This window comes from Cornus florida, unplaced genomic scaffold (genome assembly GCF_030987335.1).
Source record: "Cornus florida cultivar Cherokee Brave unplaced genomic scaffold, ASM3098733v1 CherokeeBrave_3.0.0_Hap2_Chr02, whole genome shotgun sequence".
Lineage (NCBI taxonomy): Eukaryota > Viridiplantae > Streptophyta > Magnoliopsida > Cornales > Cornaceae > Cornus > Cornus florida.
The window spans coordinates 11316488-11330842 of record NW_026775572.1 but is presented as its reverse complement, the minus strand read 5'-3'; the positions used below and the strand labels follow the sequence as shown (position 1 = coordinate 11330842).

The window sequence follows — 14355 nt, the reverse complement described above, 5'->3', positions numbered from 1 at the left end:
GGATTTGTACAGAGAGGACCAAGGAGGTTGAGTAAGGATTAGAAACAGAGTTATAGGAAGCTTGACGGCGTTCAGAATTGCCGGAAAACTTAGAGACGACACAGGGATTTCAAAATTTAAATCATAGGCAAGTTCTTCTCTTTCTCCTTCTTTTTGGCTCGTGTTCTGTGCACCTAGATAGTCTCTAGGGATTAACTAATTAGTAAATGGAACTTATGTGTTTAATGTATGCTTGTTGATGATTTGTTTGCATTGAATTCAAATCTGTTTACAGTTCGTGTATTGTTGCTCCCAGTTCTATTCATTAAAGCATATTAAAATCTGTTGAGATTTTAGTTACGATTCTTGATTCTATCTTCTGTAAACAAACCCTGGGGATGTTAATGGGATGATATAAGACTCCTAAGATCAGTTTGTGAAAAGAAACAGAGAGGTTTGAATAGAATTATAGTTTCAGTTTTGTTCCTAACGCGAGTTAGTTCGGTAGCAAATTTAATCTCTGTAATTGATTTTAATTGTTGTTATCAAGCCATTGGGATGCTACTGGGTATTAATATAACACCTAAGTTTGGTTTTAAAAACTAACAGAGTGTTAGGAATAAGCCGGAGAAGGAGCACAAGAGCTGAAACGACGCACCGGGGACTGAAGGCTCTCAAAGGAGGTGAGAGCCGGCTACATAGAAGTGGGAGCCGGCTCCCACAACAAAGTAGAGCCGGCTCTAAGGAGTCCTAGAGCCGGCTCTAGGCTGGAAAAAGAGCCTGCTCCAAATTTTGGAGCAGGCTCCCTTTTTAATTTTGATTTATTTTAAGTTTTTTTTTAATTTTCTACGTACTATGTTCACTATTGGAGCATGGAGACTATTTGAGTGAATTTGGAACTTTACAGAATGAATTTTGAGTGTTATTAAGACCCTAAATTGATTAAAGTTTAATTCTAAATTGTCGGGATAAACAGTGTAAAAATTAAGGCACTTCCTATGTTGTTAACAAATGGAAGTTGAATTAATTGTTGAATTAAATTTCAGCAATTTGATGGAATATAATGTGTTTATTAAACTTGTTTTAGAATGCATTCAAGTGCATGATAAGGTCATTTAATTATTAATTTTGATCTATGCATGCTTAAGAGGCTAGTTGTTGAATTATTAAATCGTTTCCTGCAACTATATGGTTGATGCTTGGATTTAAATTGCCGAACTATTAAACAATCTTCTGAAATTGTTTTAGCAATTTATTGGATAATAATAGGATTATTTAACCTATTCACATGCATGATGGAGTCCCTGACATATTAAATTTGGTTTATACATGCTCTGGTTGTTAGTTGTTGATTTGTTAAATCGTCTCCTGCAACTATATGGTTAAATGCTTAGATTTAAATTGCTAAAGCTTTAAATATTTTTCTGCAATTGCTTGGATGGTGATTTTTGGGTCTGTAAATTATTAAACTGTTATATATGTTGTAATTTACCTGAATATGGAGGATTGTATGTACCGGTATGGGACGGTGACATATTAGGGACGGTTTAGCTCAAAACGCATAAACCTAACCTATTGGATTAATGGAATGGATTGAAAGATATCGAATCCTAATTGTGACTAAGTCAGATCAGCTGTAACCAAGTTGGATGACTTCCTGGATTAACGGCTGGTAGTTATGTCATATCAACTGAATAAGTTGAGTGACTAACTAGTTGGTTTATTGTAGGTCAGTTTAATAAATAGTTGAACTGCTTACCCTGGATTTGGACGGACTTTATATATATGTTTATGGTACCACGAGTTGAGCTTAAGTCTCAGACTCGTTGGTTAGGGTGCGTATATGCAGTGGATGCGTAGCTGGTTATAATAGGTTGAGGTGTACCCTGTTAGGTCTAGGTACTCATGCCCACCTTTGGGTGCGTAATCGCATGTTGCCTTCTATTCAGGTTGAGACCCCTATTATAGACTAGTGAATGTCCCTTAGTGTGGATATATTTATACGTATGGACTAGATAGATATTGTGAGGTGTCTACGGTGTATCTGCGTATCGGGTCACTGTATGGATTGTAGTTAGATTAGAACTTGCTCGTGGGTCTGACCCACTCCTTCATTATTCTTTTCAGGTACAGGACGGTTCCAGCTTTAGAGCTTGATCGTGCTTATCGAGGATAGTCTCACCTTCATCTGATTACGTAGGACTTCTCTCGATATTTCTAGCATTATCTATTTTCAGTTTTCAGTTTCAGTTGAACTTTTGGTTAGGGGTCCATCAGTGGATTCCTAAGTTGTAACCTTGAAGTTTTGAAGGATTGGAGTTTCAATTTTTAGTTATACATGGAGGATTTTATAATTAATGTTTCTTTCAGTTTTATTCTATCTCTATTGTTCTTTTTGTCATCTGTGTTCGTTTTAAAATACTTTAATTGTTTGATATTCCCTCGGGTTTGGACCTGGGCCTAATCAACCATTGTCTCGGATCCGAGGGGTATCACAGGTGGTTCAGCCATGTAACCTTTCAACCGACTGAGGGCCTCCTACTGCTGAGGTCCCATATATCTTTATTCTTGGATCGTATAGTATCGAAGAATGGTTTGCACTTATCTGACAATCGGGATATAAACCGGTTGAGTGCTGCGATCCGACCAGTAAGTACCTGCACCTCCTTGCGATTTTTTGGTTCCTGATTCTGGATGAGGGCTTTAGCCTGAGTCGGACTTACCTCTATCCCTCTTTTATTCACTATGTGGCCGAGGAATTGACCTGATGATACCGCGAAGGAGCAGTTAGATGGATTCAACTTCATGTTATACTTCTTCAAAGTATTGAAAACTTCCTGTAGATGCTTCGAATGATCTTCTTTCTTCACACTTTTAACCACCATGTCATCTATATATGCTTCAACTGTCTTTCCCAACAGATTATCGAATATCTTGTTGACAAAGTGTTGATAAGTAACTCCAGCATTCTTCAGTCCGAAGGGCATGACCCTGTAACAATAAGTCCCCTTTTCTGTAATAAAAGCCGTTTTTTCTTCATCTTCAGGGTCCATAGGAATCTGATTGTATCTCGAGTATGCATCTAGGAATGTCAACCTCTCATAGCCGGTGGTAGCATCAACCATCTGGTCTATCTTGGGCAGAGGGTAGCTGTCTTTAGGGCAGGCTTTGTTGAGGTTGGTATAATCTACACAAACCCTCCACTTTCCATTCTTCTTTTGTACGACTACCACGTTCAACAACCACTGCGGATATTGTACTTCTCGAATGAAACCTGCTTGCAATAATTTGTTTACTTCTTCAGCTATAATGCGATTGCTTTCAGGGGCAAACCTTCGGTGTTTCTGCTTGACCAGTTTGAACTCCGGATCCACCTTCAGGCTATGGCAAGAAACTGTGGGATCGATTCCTACCATGTCCGAGTGATCCCATGCAAAGGCATCTGCATTGCTCTGGATAACATCAATTAATGCCTCATTTTCTTTGGTCGTGGAAGAAGAGCCTAGATAAGTAACCTTCTAAGGGTCGCCGAAGATAACTTCCACGGCTTCGAGGGTTTCCTCGGTGGGCTTCGTAATTTCCTCTTCCTCATTTCCCTTAAGATACTTGGGCAGTGGGCTCTGTAATTGCTATTTGGGTCCAGTTTTGGAAGCCTCACCTGGTTGCTGTTGAGTCGACATCCTCTTCGCCTCAACCTATGTCAGCATATAGCATTCCTTCGCTGCGACTTGATCGCCCCACAGATTAATTACTTCTTTCCCGTCCGGAGATAAGCACCGCATCATCTGGTGGAGGGTGGACGGAACTCCTCCCATCCGATGTATCCAACCTCTTCCCATGATGAGATTGTAAGAATGATGGATCTTTGTTAAAACAAAGTTCTCCTTCAGAGTCCTCTTTGCCGCGGTTACGGACAAGTCTATTACTCCAAGGGGATCTACTCTTGTGCCTTCGAATCCCATCAACGGGCTGGAGGTAGGTCAAATAGATGATGACGTGATCTCTAACTGATCAAAGACCATCTTTGTGATTATGTTAGCGCTTCTTCCTGGATCTACCAAAACCCTTCTGATCATACAATTGGCCACTAAAAGACTGATGACCAATGGATCCTTGTGGGGGAGTTGCACTCTGGGTAGGTCGCCATCTCCGAATCTAATACTAATGCTACCAGAATTGATAGCATTGACTGAGGATATTTTCCTGAGCTTGTGGGTCACCCTCAATCTGGACCTGTACACCTCCTCGGACTCTTGATCATCTTCAGACCTGCCATGTATTGCATGGATAACTTTTACTTGCGTAACTTCTACCTTATGGGGATAGACCTCGCAGGGCTTTGCATGCTCCTTTGTCTTGAGGTAATCCGTCAACTCACCTCTGGCGATCATATTCTCCACCTGTCGCCTGAGGGATCGGCAATCGTTGGTTGAATGCCCATAATCTCGATGATGAGCACAATGCTTACTTTTGTCCCTTTGCTCTAGGGGTTACTTTATTGGCTGCGGAGTTGTGAACTTCGTCTTATTCTCTTGGAAGAGCCGAGCCAAGGTAGTTCGGAGAGGTGTAAATCATTCCTCTACCCTTTACCTTTTTTCAGGTGCCTGGGTGACTGGCGTTGAGGAACGTTGGCTTTTTTGAATCTTTGAAGTTGGGATTCTTTCTCGAGGCTTGTTTTCCACTGTCACGAGGGTAGCGTGTTGCGCTCGGTGGGCTATATTTTCCTCAAGCTAAATGTAGATCTAGGCTCTGGCATTTAAAGTCTGCATGTTGGGAGGAGAATACTTGACTAGGGAAGTGTGGAACTTCGTCCCCTGAGTCATTGCGAGTTTAAATGTCTCTATAGCAGTTGCGGGATGACAATTCGCTATTTCTGATGCCTCCATGTTGAATCTTGATAAGAAATCCTGCAATGTTTCCCCCCTTTTCTGCCTTACGGTGAAGAGGCTGGCAATGCTTTTCTTTTGCTTTTTATTTCCGCAATACTGTGCCAGGAACATGGTGCATAGAGTTACGTAATCCGAGATGGATTTATGCGGTCTATTCCTGAACCACTCTAGTGCTGCTCTTGTCAAACTGGTAGGAAAAACTCTACACATCCAAGGGTCATTAAGATCATCCAAAGCCATCTTTTGAGCATAATGATCTAGGTGCCGAGAAGGATCCCCTGTTCCATCAAACTGGGTGAAAGAAGGCATGGTGAATTTCTTGGGCCTCTCTACCAGATACATATCGTCAGTGAAAGGAGTTTTGATCAAAGAATTTTTGTGTTCTCTAGCCATCTCGGCAGGTTTTTGAATCTTTAGGAGTCTCTTTTCGTCAAAAGCATCCTGAACACCTACACCATCTGGGATTCCATTGGACCACACCGTAAGCTTATGGCTGGATTCGACCTGATTATCTTGCGTGCGACGAGGGACTTTATTTGAAGCCGCAGCCTCGGATCTTGCCTTCCGTTGCTGAACCTCATTCGGCTGAACCTCATTGGGTCGTGCCTTATTAGGTGGAACCCCATCAGGTGGAAGTCCAGTAATCGGAGGAATATTTTGACTAGGGGGTGCTGCTGTGTCACCCACTGGTGGCGGTGGTGCCAACTGAGCCAGCGTCGTTTGTAGAGCGTTATTCTGCTGTTGAAGCAAGGCGATCTGAGCCACGCTTGCTTCGTTTGCCTGACGAAGTACGTCAAATTGGTGCAGAAACTCTTCACGCATCTTTTGCATCAACTTCGTCTGTTGATCTGCTGAAGATCCTCCGTTCAACATTCTGGACGGTTAGCTACAGGATTCACTTGTGAAACAAAAACAAGAATGGGAATATATTTGCACACGATTCCTACAGACGGCGCCAAAGTGTAAGTGCAAAATTCTACTCAACCAATAACAATTGAGAAAAATAATACAACACCCTCAAGAACAGTAAAAATAAATAAGAACAGTATCTAGAGAAGCGTAGAATTGCTTGGATCTCTTTATTGGAGGTCTGGGCCTCTATTTATATATAAAAGTTAGAAGAATTATGGTAGGACTCGCGTTGCTTGTCCTCTAATTCTTTCCATATATCAATTTCTTTACACATAGAATTCTTTTCTCTTTATAATTCTTCTATTTCCGGATTTTCCTTACACAGAACTTATTCCTTTGATGAATCCTTTTCCTTGTAGGATCGGTTCCTTCTTTAAATGGATTTGGGCCGCATCTAACTTGGTACACATGACTGCTGGCGTCTTGATTCGAGCTTTAGTAAAGCCCGTAGATAGATAGCGGTGGTTTTGGGCTAATGACCAACTCAACTTGAGCTTCTGACGAAATGGGCTTTGACATTTATTGAAGATAAAGTTATATTTATGATGATATGGATTGCTCTTATTAGAGGGAGATTTTTCCCTCCACACTATATACTGGACTCCGTAGGGGATCAATCCTCAGTCACATCATCCTTTTATTCAATTCTACCACTTGCAATTTCGATTCTATACGAAGGGGGAAAAAAAAAATCAACATGAAGGTAGTGGAAGAGGATGATGTGACTGAAACTAGGCGCACCACATGATTGAGCTCTACGAAGCCCAGTAGAGAGATTCTCAAGGAGAGGATCCCTTATACCATAAAAATAAAGAGAAAAAAAAGAAAAAGGTTCAAAAAATAAGGTTGGAAATTAATTTGAAATTTCTTGTGTTATCTAGAACCGTCTGCAAGTCGTTGATTAATTGAGGAACTATATTTCTCAATGCTCTTATACAAGAAGGGGTTATCATAATCTATGCTTAACCTAATTAACCTAATAAATAAATTATGCCAAACCTGAAAACATTCAAATAATAATAATAATATAACAAAGATAATTGCTTGAAATTGTTCAGGATTTAAAGATCTATATATTAAGGAAATTCACGTTACAATCAGTCACCCGGCATATATATTCCAATAAAAGTTATCAATTGATCAAGATTGCCTGGTGATACCTTTCAAAAAAAAAAAAAAAAAAAAAAAAAAAAAACAATGATTGCCTAGTGATTAAGAGAAAGGGAGAGGTGGTATCTCACTACCATGTCTAAGTTAATTGTTATGATAGGTCAATTATATTCGCTATATGATTGAATCTTTGAAAGAAAATGAGATCGAAAATAGCCTTTCTACAAGACTGCGTACATTTAAACTTTCTCAAATCTGCAATGACGAGAGTTTCATGTATAAGGCCATTCAGAAATTAGTGAGATTGTTTGCGTTGGTCTTGAAGAATTAAGTTCTACATCTCTAGTTGATTAGGGTAGTTGAGTTGGATCATCTTGATTAAAACACAGCTAGCAAGATCTGATGAGCTGCAGAGAAATGTGAGTGAATTTCATAGGGAATTGAGTGACAGGTCTGGTGGCACATGGTCCATCAGATGTTGTAGTTTTATTGAATTGAGCAAGGGAATGGGAGATATTCTTGGGTTTATCTGTTTATGGTATTAAGTAATTACATTTTGTATTGATAAGGTAACGAAGATTTCCAAGAAAAATATTCTAGTATTTTTGTTGGATACTGCGGGATAATTGTTTATAATTGTTTTGACAGTCAATTTATATGTCAGCTAATTTCTATTCAATCAGTTGCATAAATTTGAATATACAGAAAAAGATAAACATTATGCATCACATACACATCACAATATGTGTGTGTATATATATATATGAATTTTCGGAATTGAAATGACACTTTTAGATCAAAGTACTACCATATTTAATTTGAATTCATAAAGCAAGACCGTTCATCAACTTTAATAACTTTACAATTGGAATTTGAATTATTACAGAGTTTTTTTTTTTTTTTGGAATACTATAGAATCATATAAAAATTAGTAGAATCCTAATTCTGTAGGCATTGATAATTTTGGTTCATGCGATGAAATGAAGTTGGGTGAGTCCATTAAAATATTTCCTTTTTTTTTTTTTTAATCAAAAAGAATAAAAAATTCATTATACATGTCTTGAAAATAGTAAAGGTTAATGTAAATTTTTTGGATTGAAAGGAGTACGGGCATATATTTGAAGTTGATAAAACCCTAATCCAATACTCTTCATAGACTAGAGGGATAAGCACTAGAAGTAACACCTTAGGATGAAAATTTTGGCTTAGAAATAGATCGATAATTAAGAGAATATATTCGATGTGTTTGGCGACTTGTACATATACCGGGTCATCAGAGTTATCCGTACCTGTGCATAGAATGCACATGTTCATGCGCATTGTACAGAAATGATTATGATGTAACTGATGCACCGAGTACACTGCTATTCCATAATTAGGAGGAATATATTTAATTAAAAAAAGGAGCTTATATGTAGAGACGACCAGATGGTAGTTATATGGGCCGCTCAAGTCAATGGGGGCGATGGGTAGCCCTGCTTGGTTTGCCTTACTTTTGGGCTTTTTATTTGGACTCTCTCCCACATTTTTTATAGAGCCCCTGTTTTAGTGTTGGGCTTTGGGCATTGTTTTGAAAACAGTGGACTTTAAGCCTTATTTTAGTGTTAGGTTTTGGGCCTTATACATTTGAGCAAGGCCTCTCAGTCCTAAGCTCCGACAACTACTAGATTGGACACATATGAATAAAATTTGGAAGAGACACATTCTTAATTTCTTACTACTAGATTGGACATAAATGAATAAAATTTGAAAGAGACACATTCTTTAATTATCATTAGATTTAGGTCTATAGATGCTTTGACAGGGAAATTCAAATTCAAATTCAAATTAATGGTCTGATATAAACAAAATTCAAATTAATAATGACAGATATACATATAAAAATCTTTATTAGGAGGGACAGACATAGATACCAAAAATGGAGCCTCATCTTCATCGATAGTATTTGTCTGTTTTTTTTTTTTTTTTTTTAATTATATCATCAATTAGGGGTGGCAATTCGTGTTCGTCGTAATCGTGTTGTGTTGATATAGGGATATTATAATAAATAGGTCAATTCGAACACGACCCGTTTAATAATTGTGTCAGAAACTCTCAACACTAACCCGACCTGTTTGTTAAACTAGTTGCGTCTGTTTAATTAACTGTTTAATAAAATCAAATATTTTATTATTTAAATTATAAGTTTCAATCCAACCAAATTACTAAATAATCTTTAATCTATAAAATAATAAATTATAAGATACAAGTTTAGATAGTTATTTTGGAACTTAAATAGAAATTTACTTATAACGCATATAGTTAAACGAGTATAAATGGATTACACGGGTTAAACCACTCAATTCAAATACGACACGATTAAGTAAATGGATTAATCATATCGATCTGTTTATAACCTGAACTCGTTTAAAATTAACTCAAATTCATTTAATTTGTGTTGTGTTCGAGCTGTGTCAAACTTTATCACCCCAACCATACATTTGTAAAATTGGAACCGAATTAGGAAGAAGAAGCCAAAAAGAAAGAGGGCGTGTGAGGCCCACTAGTGAAGCCCACAATATTTCTTGCACCGGCCCTCAAATTCCAACCTCACCGCACGACATCAAAAACCAAAAACAAATTACTATGGGACAGATATCAAAATACCTATGTCTTGAATAGTTTATAGTTATATATATATTTAAAATAACACTCGATTCTTCTTTACTCTCCACACGTCTATGGACAGACATAAAAATACCAGAACGGCCAACTTACAAAATCAATACTAGTAGTTATATTTAGTAAAACTGATTAATATATCCTGAAATTTATGTATATAGTTATTATATACACACATACTGCCCTTTTAAAATAGAAACTGCCATCATAAATAGATACATACATACATATACGTGAACACATGTTATAGAAACTGCCTCATAAATTTAAGGTCCTAAAACGGCTTCGGTTCAATCAAGGCGTGAAAATAGTAGTGTTATTTTCAGAATTTGATTTCTATTGAAACACAAACACAACAAACACGTCTCTGAGCCCCATCCCAGTTTCTGAGGGGTGGGTGGGTCAGCCTCACTTTCTTCTCTAACAGAAAAAAACAAGAAGAAGAAGAAGAGATTAGGATCATCATCCAAACATGTCTCAAACCACCCCAGAAAAAACCACTTTTCAAGACCATTTCAAACCACCCTGGACATTTTCAGCCATTAAAATCCCAGACATTTTCTCGTCCTTCATGAAGGGCTTTATAGCTCTTTGCATCATCGCTTGGATTTCGATTGTTTCTCTCTCCGTCGTCTCCAACCGTTCAAAATGGCTCGCATGTTCAGAATGTCATCAAATGTTCATGCGAGGCTCAAAGATCAACAACAACAACGATCTTCAATTAGCCCCACAACAACCACCAGAATCGACCAACATTTCGCACATTCTGTTCGGGCTGGGAGGCTCGGCCAAGACGTGGCAGAAACGGAAACAATACTCTGAGCTATGGTGGAGACCGAACGTGACTCGTGGGTTCGTGTGGCTGGACGAGAAGCCCGCCACCGGCACCGCGTGGCCGGACACGTCTCTGCCGTATAAAGTGTCCAACGACACGTCCAGCTTCAAGTACTCGTGCTGGTACGGGTCTCGGGCGGCTATTCGGATTGCGAGGATTGTGAAGGAAAGTTTTGAGCTGGGGTTGGAGAATGTGAGGTGGTTTGTGTTGGGTGATGATGATACTGTGTTTTTTTTGGAGAATTTGGTGACAGTGTTGTCCAAATATAATCATAATGAGATGTATTATATTGGAGGGAATTCGGAGAGTGTGGAGCAAGATGTGATACACTCGTACAACATGGCCTATGGTGGTGGTGGTTTCGCCATTAGTTATCCGTTGGCGGCGGAGCTGGTTAGGGTTTTAGATGGATGCATTAATCGGTACGCATCGTTCTACGGCTCTGATCAGAAGATTCAAGGTTGCATGAGTGAGATCGGGGTACCACTTACCAAGGAGCTTGGTTTCCATCAGGTACCACCTCCCTTTAATTTGTTTAACATTCTCTTTACTGATAACTCATCGTCCTAATCAACCTGGTGTAGTAAAGATAATTAAGGGTAATAGAGTATTATATTTATTTTATACTAACACAGACTTTAAGTGATTATATTCAATGAGTCCAAATTTTCAAAATTTTGAAATTATGTTACTAAGTTTCATTTCAACATCTGCATATTATTGCCAGCCATCTTATTGCTACGAAAATTATATTAGTTGTCAGAAACAACTCTCTATGTTCATCATAAGAAATGATGTGTCACAACTAACTTGTATTATTATATCTAGACCATTCTTTCTTAAAATAAATTTTTAATTAGGAAATGTATATATATATATATATATATATATCAACCTCTTTGGATCCACTAAAGCCCCAATGAGAGAAGAGGCCACATAAATGTGGTCTCTACTTTATCTATAGTTTTAATACGTTAATTATGTTTGATTTATCTTACCTATTAATATTTGTTTAATAGTATATATGTTTTGAAATAGTATGTAATTCTCTTACACATTAATTGCGTATGCAATTAAAGCATTATCTCTAAAGTAAAAAAATAAAAGAGTGTTATTAAATTCCCTTGAAATGATTCGAGGCTTAACATAATATATACTTTGTATTAATATACTAAGTAAAAGAAAACTTAATTTAACGATTTTCTCAAAAGGTATTTATGGTAAATCCAGTATCGTCCCATCTTTGTTGAAAAAGTAAAAAATTAAATATAAAATATCTAATCAGTACATTAGGGAAATTACCAGTAAATATGAATGGCATTGCGTTATGCAGGAGCCACGTCAGTCTATTTATTGGTTAGTTTATCTTTTATTTTATTTATTTGTTTTTATAAGAGTAATTTTATCCCAAGAAAAAAGATTTAGAGATTTTTTTTTTTTTAATCACTAGATAATCCATATAGTTCAAACATGATATCATCACATCAGTTTAGTTGTTTTTGTTTTTGATTATTTGATTTAATTTTTGTTCTGAGAATCACTTTTCTATGCTTGTTTCTACTGAAATTACAATAAAATTTGCACTCATATATATATATATATATATATATATATATATATATATATATATATATATTCCTGGCAGAAGCACTCATATATATTACTCCCTCCATAATGTTATATTCAACTGAACATGCATTTTAAATAATTAATGACAGCTTGACATTCGAGGAGACCCGTATGGATTATTAGCGGCACACCCGGTGGCGCCACTGGTGTCTCTCCACCACTTAGACTACTTGCAACCTGTGTTTCCGGGACTGAACCAGATAGAATCCCTCAAAATGCTGTTCCGGGCATACGAAATGGATCCGGGTAGGACCCTGCAGCACAGTTTCGGCTATAACTTGCATAAAAACTGGTCGGTTTCGGTGTCTTGGGGTTATACTGTACAGCTCTACCCTTACCTGGAGACGGCAAAGGGGTTGGAAACACCATTCCAAACTTTTGTGTCATGGAGGAGCTGGAGTAGAGAGCCATTCACGTTTAATACCCGAGTCCTGAGTCCCGACCCGTGTAAACGGCCGATTATCTTTTACCTGGATGGGGTTGAGAAGGGTGAGAGAGGCGAGAGCGTGAGCAGGTACAAGAGGTATGTGGCTGATCCAGCTAACAATTGTGACCGGAATGATTATATCCCCACATTGCCTGTTCAATACTTCCACGTCTCCGCGCCAAAGTTTGACCTTGGAATGTGGAAGAAGGTCAGAAATCTAACCTTATTTAACACTCTCTCTCAATTTTATGAACGTAGATTATTACTAGTATTATTTTTATTATTATTATTGAAAGGTAAATAATAAAGTGTGTCAATAATTGTATAAATGAAAAGAAAAATATACAAGCCCTTGAAATGGGAAGAAAAGGCCTAAGCCTAAACAAGGCTAACAACAAGCCCAAATAGAGGCCCAAGCCCATAAATTTAGATTATTACTTTGAAAGTATATGCTTATTTTCTCAATTCAATGGAGAATTGTAAACCAAAGACTTGTAACTTGGTGAAAAAAAATTTATTTTTCAAAATAGATGGTTGAAGGTTAATTTTTAAGGATAAAGTCGATGTGTGAGGTAAATAATAATAATAATAATATTAATGATGTACAATTATAATTACCTTATTTACCATTAAATATAACTCTCACACATATACCTCTACCGAGGTTCGAACTCTTTAACTCATTCGAAAAATAAGAATATGGTATCGTTAGGCCACTTGCTCGTTGGTTGCTTAAATTAGACAGCTTAAATTATGACATTACGTGACCAAGATCAATTTAATATGTGATTTTTTTGTAACTTAATGTCTGGAAACCTATGGAGTTACTAACATGTTCTTGAATGATAATTGAATGTGCAGTCACCGCGTAGACAATGTTGTGAGATAGCCAATGGCAGAAAAGGACTCAATGTTACAGAAGGAGTGGACATCATCGTACAAGTCAAAATTAGAGGATGCAATCAAGGAGAGTCAGTTACACCACCGTAGATGAACGGAATCTACATTTCTTCAAGTCAGGTTGACCCATCAAGGTGCGACGTGGGATCGGATTGTATTTGTACGCATTGAAAATTAAGCAATAAGGAGAAAGAAGCAGCCGGCTCCTCGTCGCATTGTGTCTGTGTAAATATGAAATTTTGCATTTCATCCCTCCCGATTCTTCTTTTCCTTTTTGTTTGATTGTTTTCTTTTTTATTTAACTTTCTTTTTTATTTTTGAGTCTTGCCAACAAAAACAGACCCATAAATGGTAAATCAACTTCTCAGCTTTTGGAAAACTCTTTGTTTTCTATTTTTGAGTCTTGCCAATAATAATAAAAATTAAAAAAATACTGATAGATGAACAATCAACTTCTCGACTTAAATTTTGGGGGAAAGAAAAAAAAAAGAAAGAAAGAAACTTCTCTGCATGAAAGATGAAAAACTTAAGGATCAATTTGATTGGGTAACAATTAGTGAAATTTGAAGAAAATAATTTTTTCAATTCAACATTTTAAGCTTTTAGACAACATAAAAAGATATATTTTTCAAATTATAATAGAAAATTATAGTTATCCAATATGGACATTAATATGGACAGGCCTCTGATTTCACAAAGGTGCTCAAACTCATCTTGACACATTTAATTTATTTTTAAATATATAACACAAATAAAAGTAGGCCGTTGATATTCGCGATGCACACGTATACTAAAATCCTAAAAACCACCGCTCTTTCACCATGGCTGCATCTCAATTTTTTCTTCAAGTTTCTCAAGATCACCAACTACATACCAGACAACTCCACATCCCCTTATATATATATACATATATATATATATGTGTGTAGAATACTGATCTCTTGCTCCTCATAGAGTAAGAAAATTTTTCCGTACTTTTTATAGTAACATTAGATTAAATCTAATGGTCACAT

The 14355-nt window shown here is 37.1% G+C and overlaps 3 protein-coding genes across 3 annotated transcripts; 1 reads left to right on the top strand and 2 right to left on the bottom strand.

The window, feature by feature from the left end:
• Positions 1-3959: 3959 nt before the first annotated feature.
• Positions 3960-4370, bottom strand: LOC132295642 (uncharacterized). The gene has a single exon (XM_059793947.1). The coding sequence runs from the start codon at positions 4368-4370 to the stop codon at positions 3960-3962; it is 411 nt and encodes a 136-aa protein (XP_059649930.1).
• A 351-nt stretch (positions 4371-4721) lies between these two features.
• LOC132295641 (uncharacterized) lies at positions 4722-5741 on the bottom strand. The gene has a single exon (XM_059793946.1). The coding sequence runs from the start codon at positions 5739-5741 to the stop codon at positions 4722-4724; it is 1020 nt and encodes a 339-aa protein (XP_059649929.1).
• A 4210-nt stretch (positions 5742-9951) lies between these two features.
• On the top strand, positions 9952-13432 carry LOC132295640 (uncharacterized). The gene is made up of 3 exons (XM_059793945.1): positions 9952-10899; positions 12105-12650; positions 13304-13432. Exons 1-3 carry the CDS (start codon positions 10024-10026, stop codon positions 13430-13432), a joined length of 1551 nt encoding a protein of 516 aa, XP_059649928.1. The 5' UTR covers positions 9952-10023.
• Positions 13433-14355: the final 923 nt, after the last annotated feature.

Bases quoted from the DNA above. Each gene is read 5' to 3' on its own strand.
- LOC132295640 (XM_059793945.1), top strand. From the start codon at position 10,024: ATGTCTCAAACCACCCCAGAAAAAACCACTTTTCAAGACCATTTCAAA. The intron at 10,900-12,104 runs GTACCACCTCCC...AATTAATGACAG, and splicing joins AGGAGCTTGGTTTCCATCAG to CTTGACATTCGAGGAGACCC. The intron at 12,651-13,303 runs GTCAGAAATCTA...TTGAATGTGCAG, and splicing joins ACCTTGGAATGTGGAAGAAG to TCACCGCGTAGACAATGTTG.
- LOC132295641 (XM_059793946.1), bottom strand. From the start codon at position 5,741: ATGTTGAACGGAGGATCTTCAGCAGATCAACAGACGAAGTTGATGCAA.
- LOC132295642 (XM_059793947.1), bottom strand. From the start codon at position 4,370: ATGATCGCCAGAGGTGAGTTGACGGATTACCTCAAGACAAAGGAGCAT.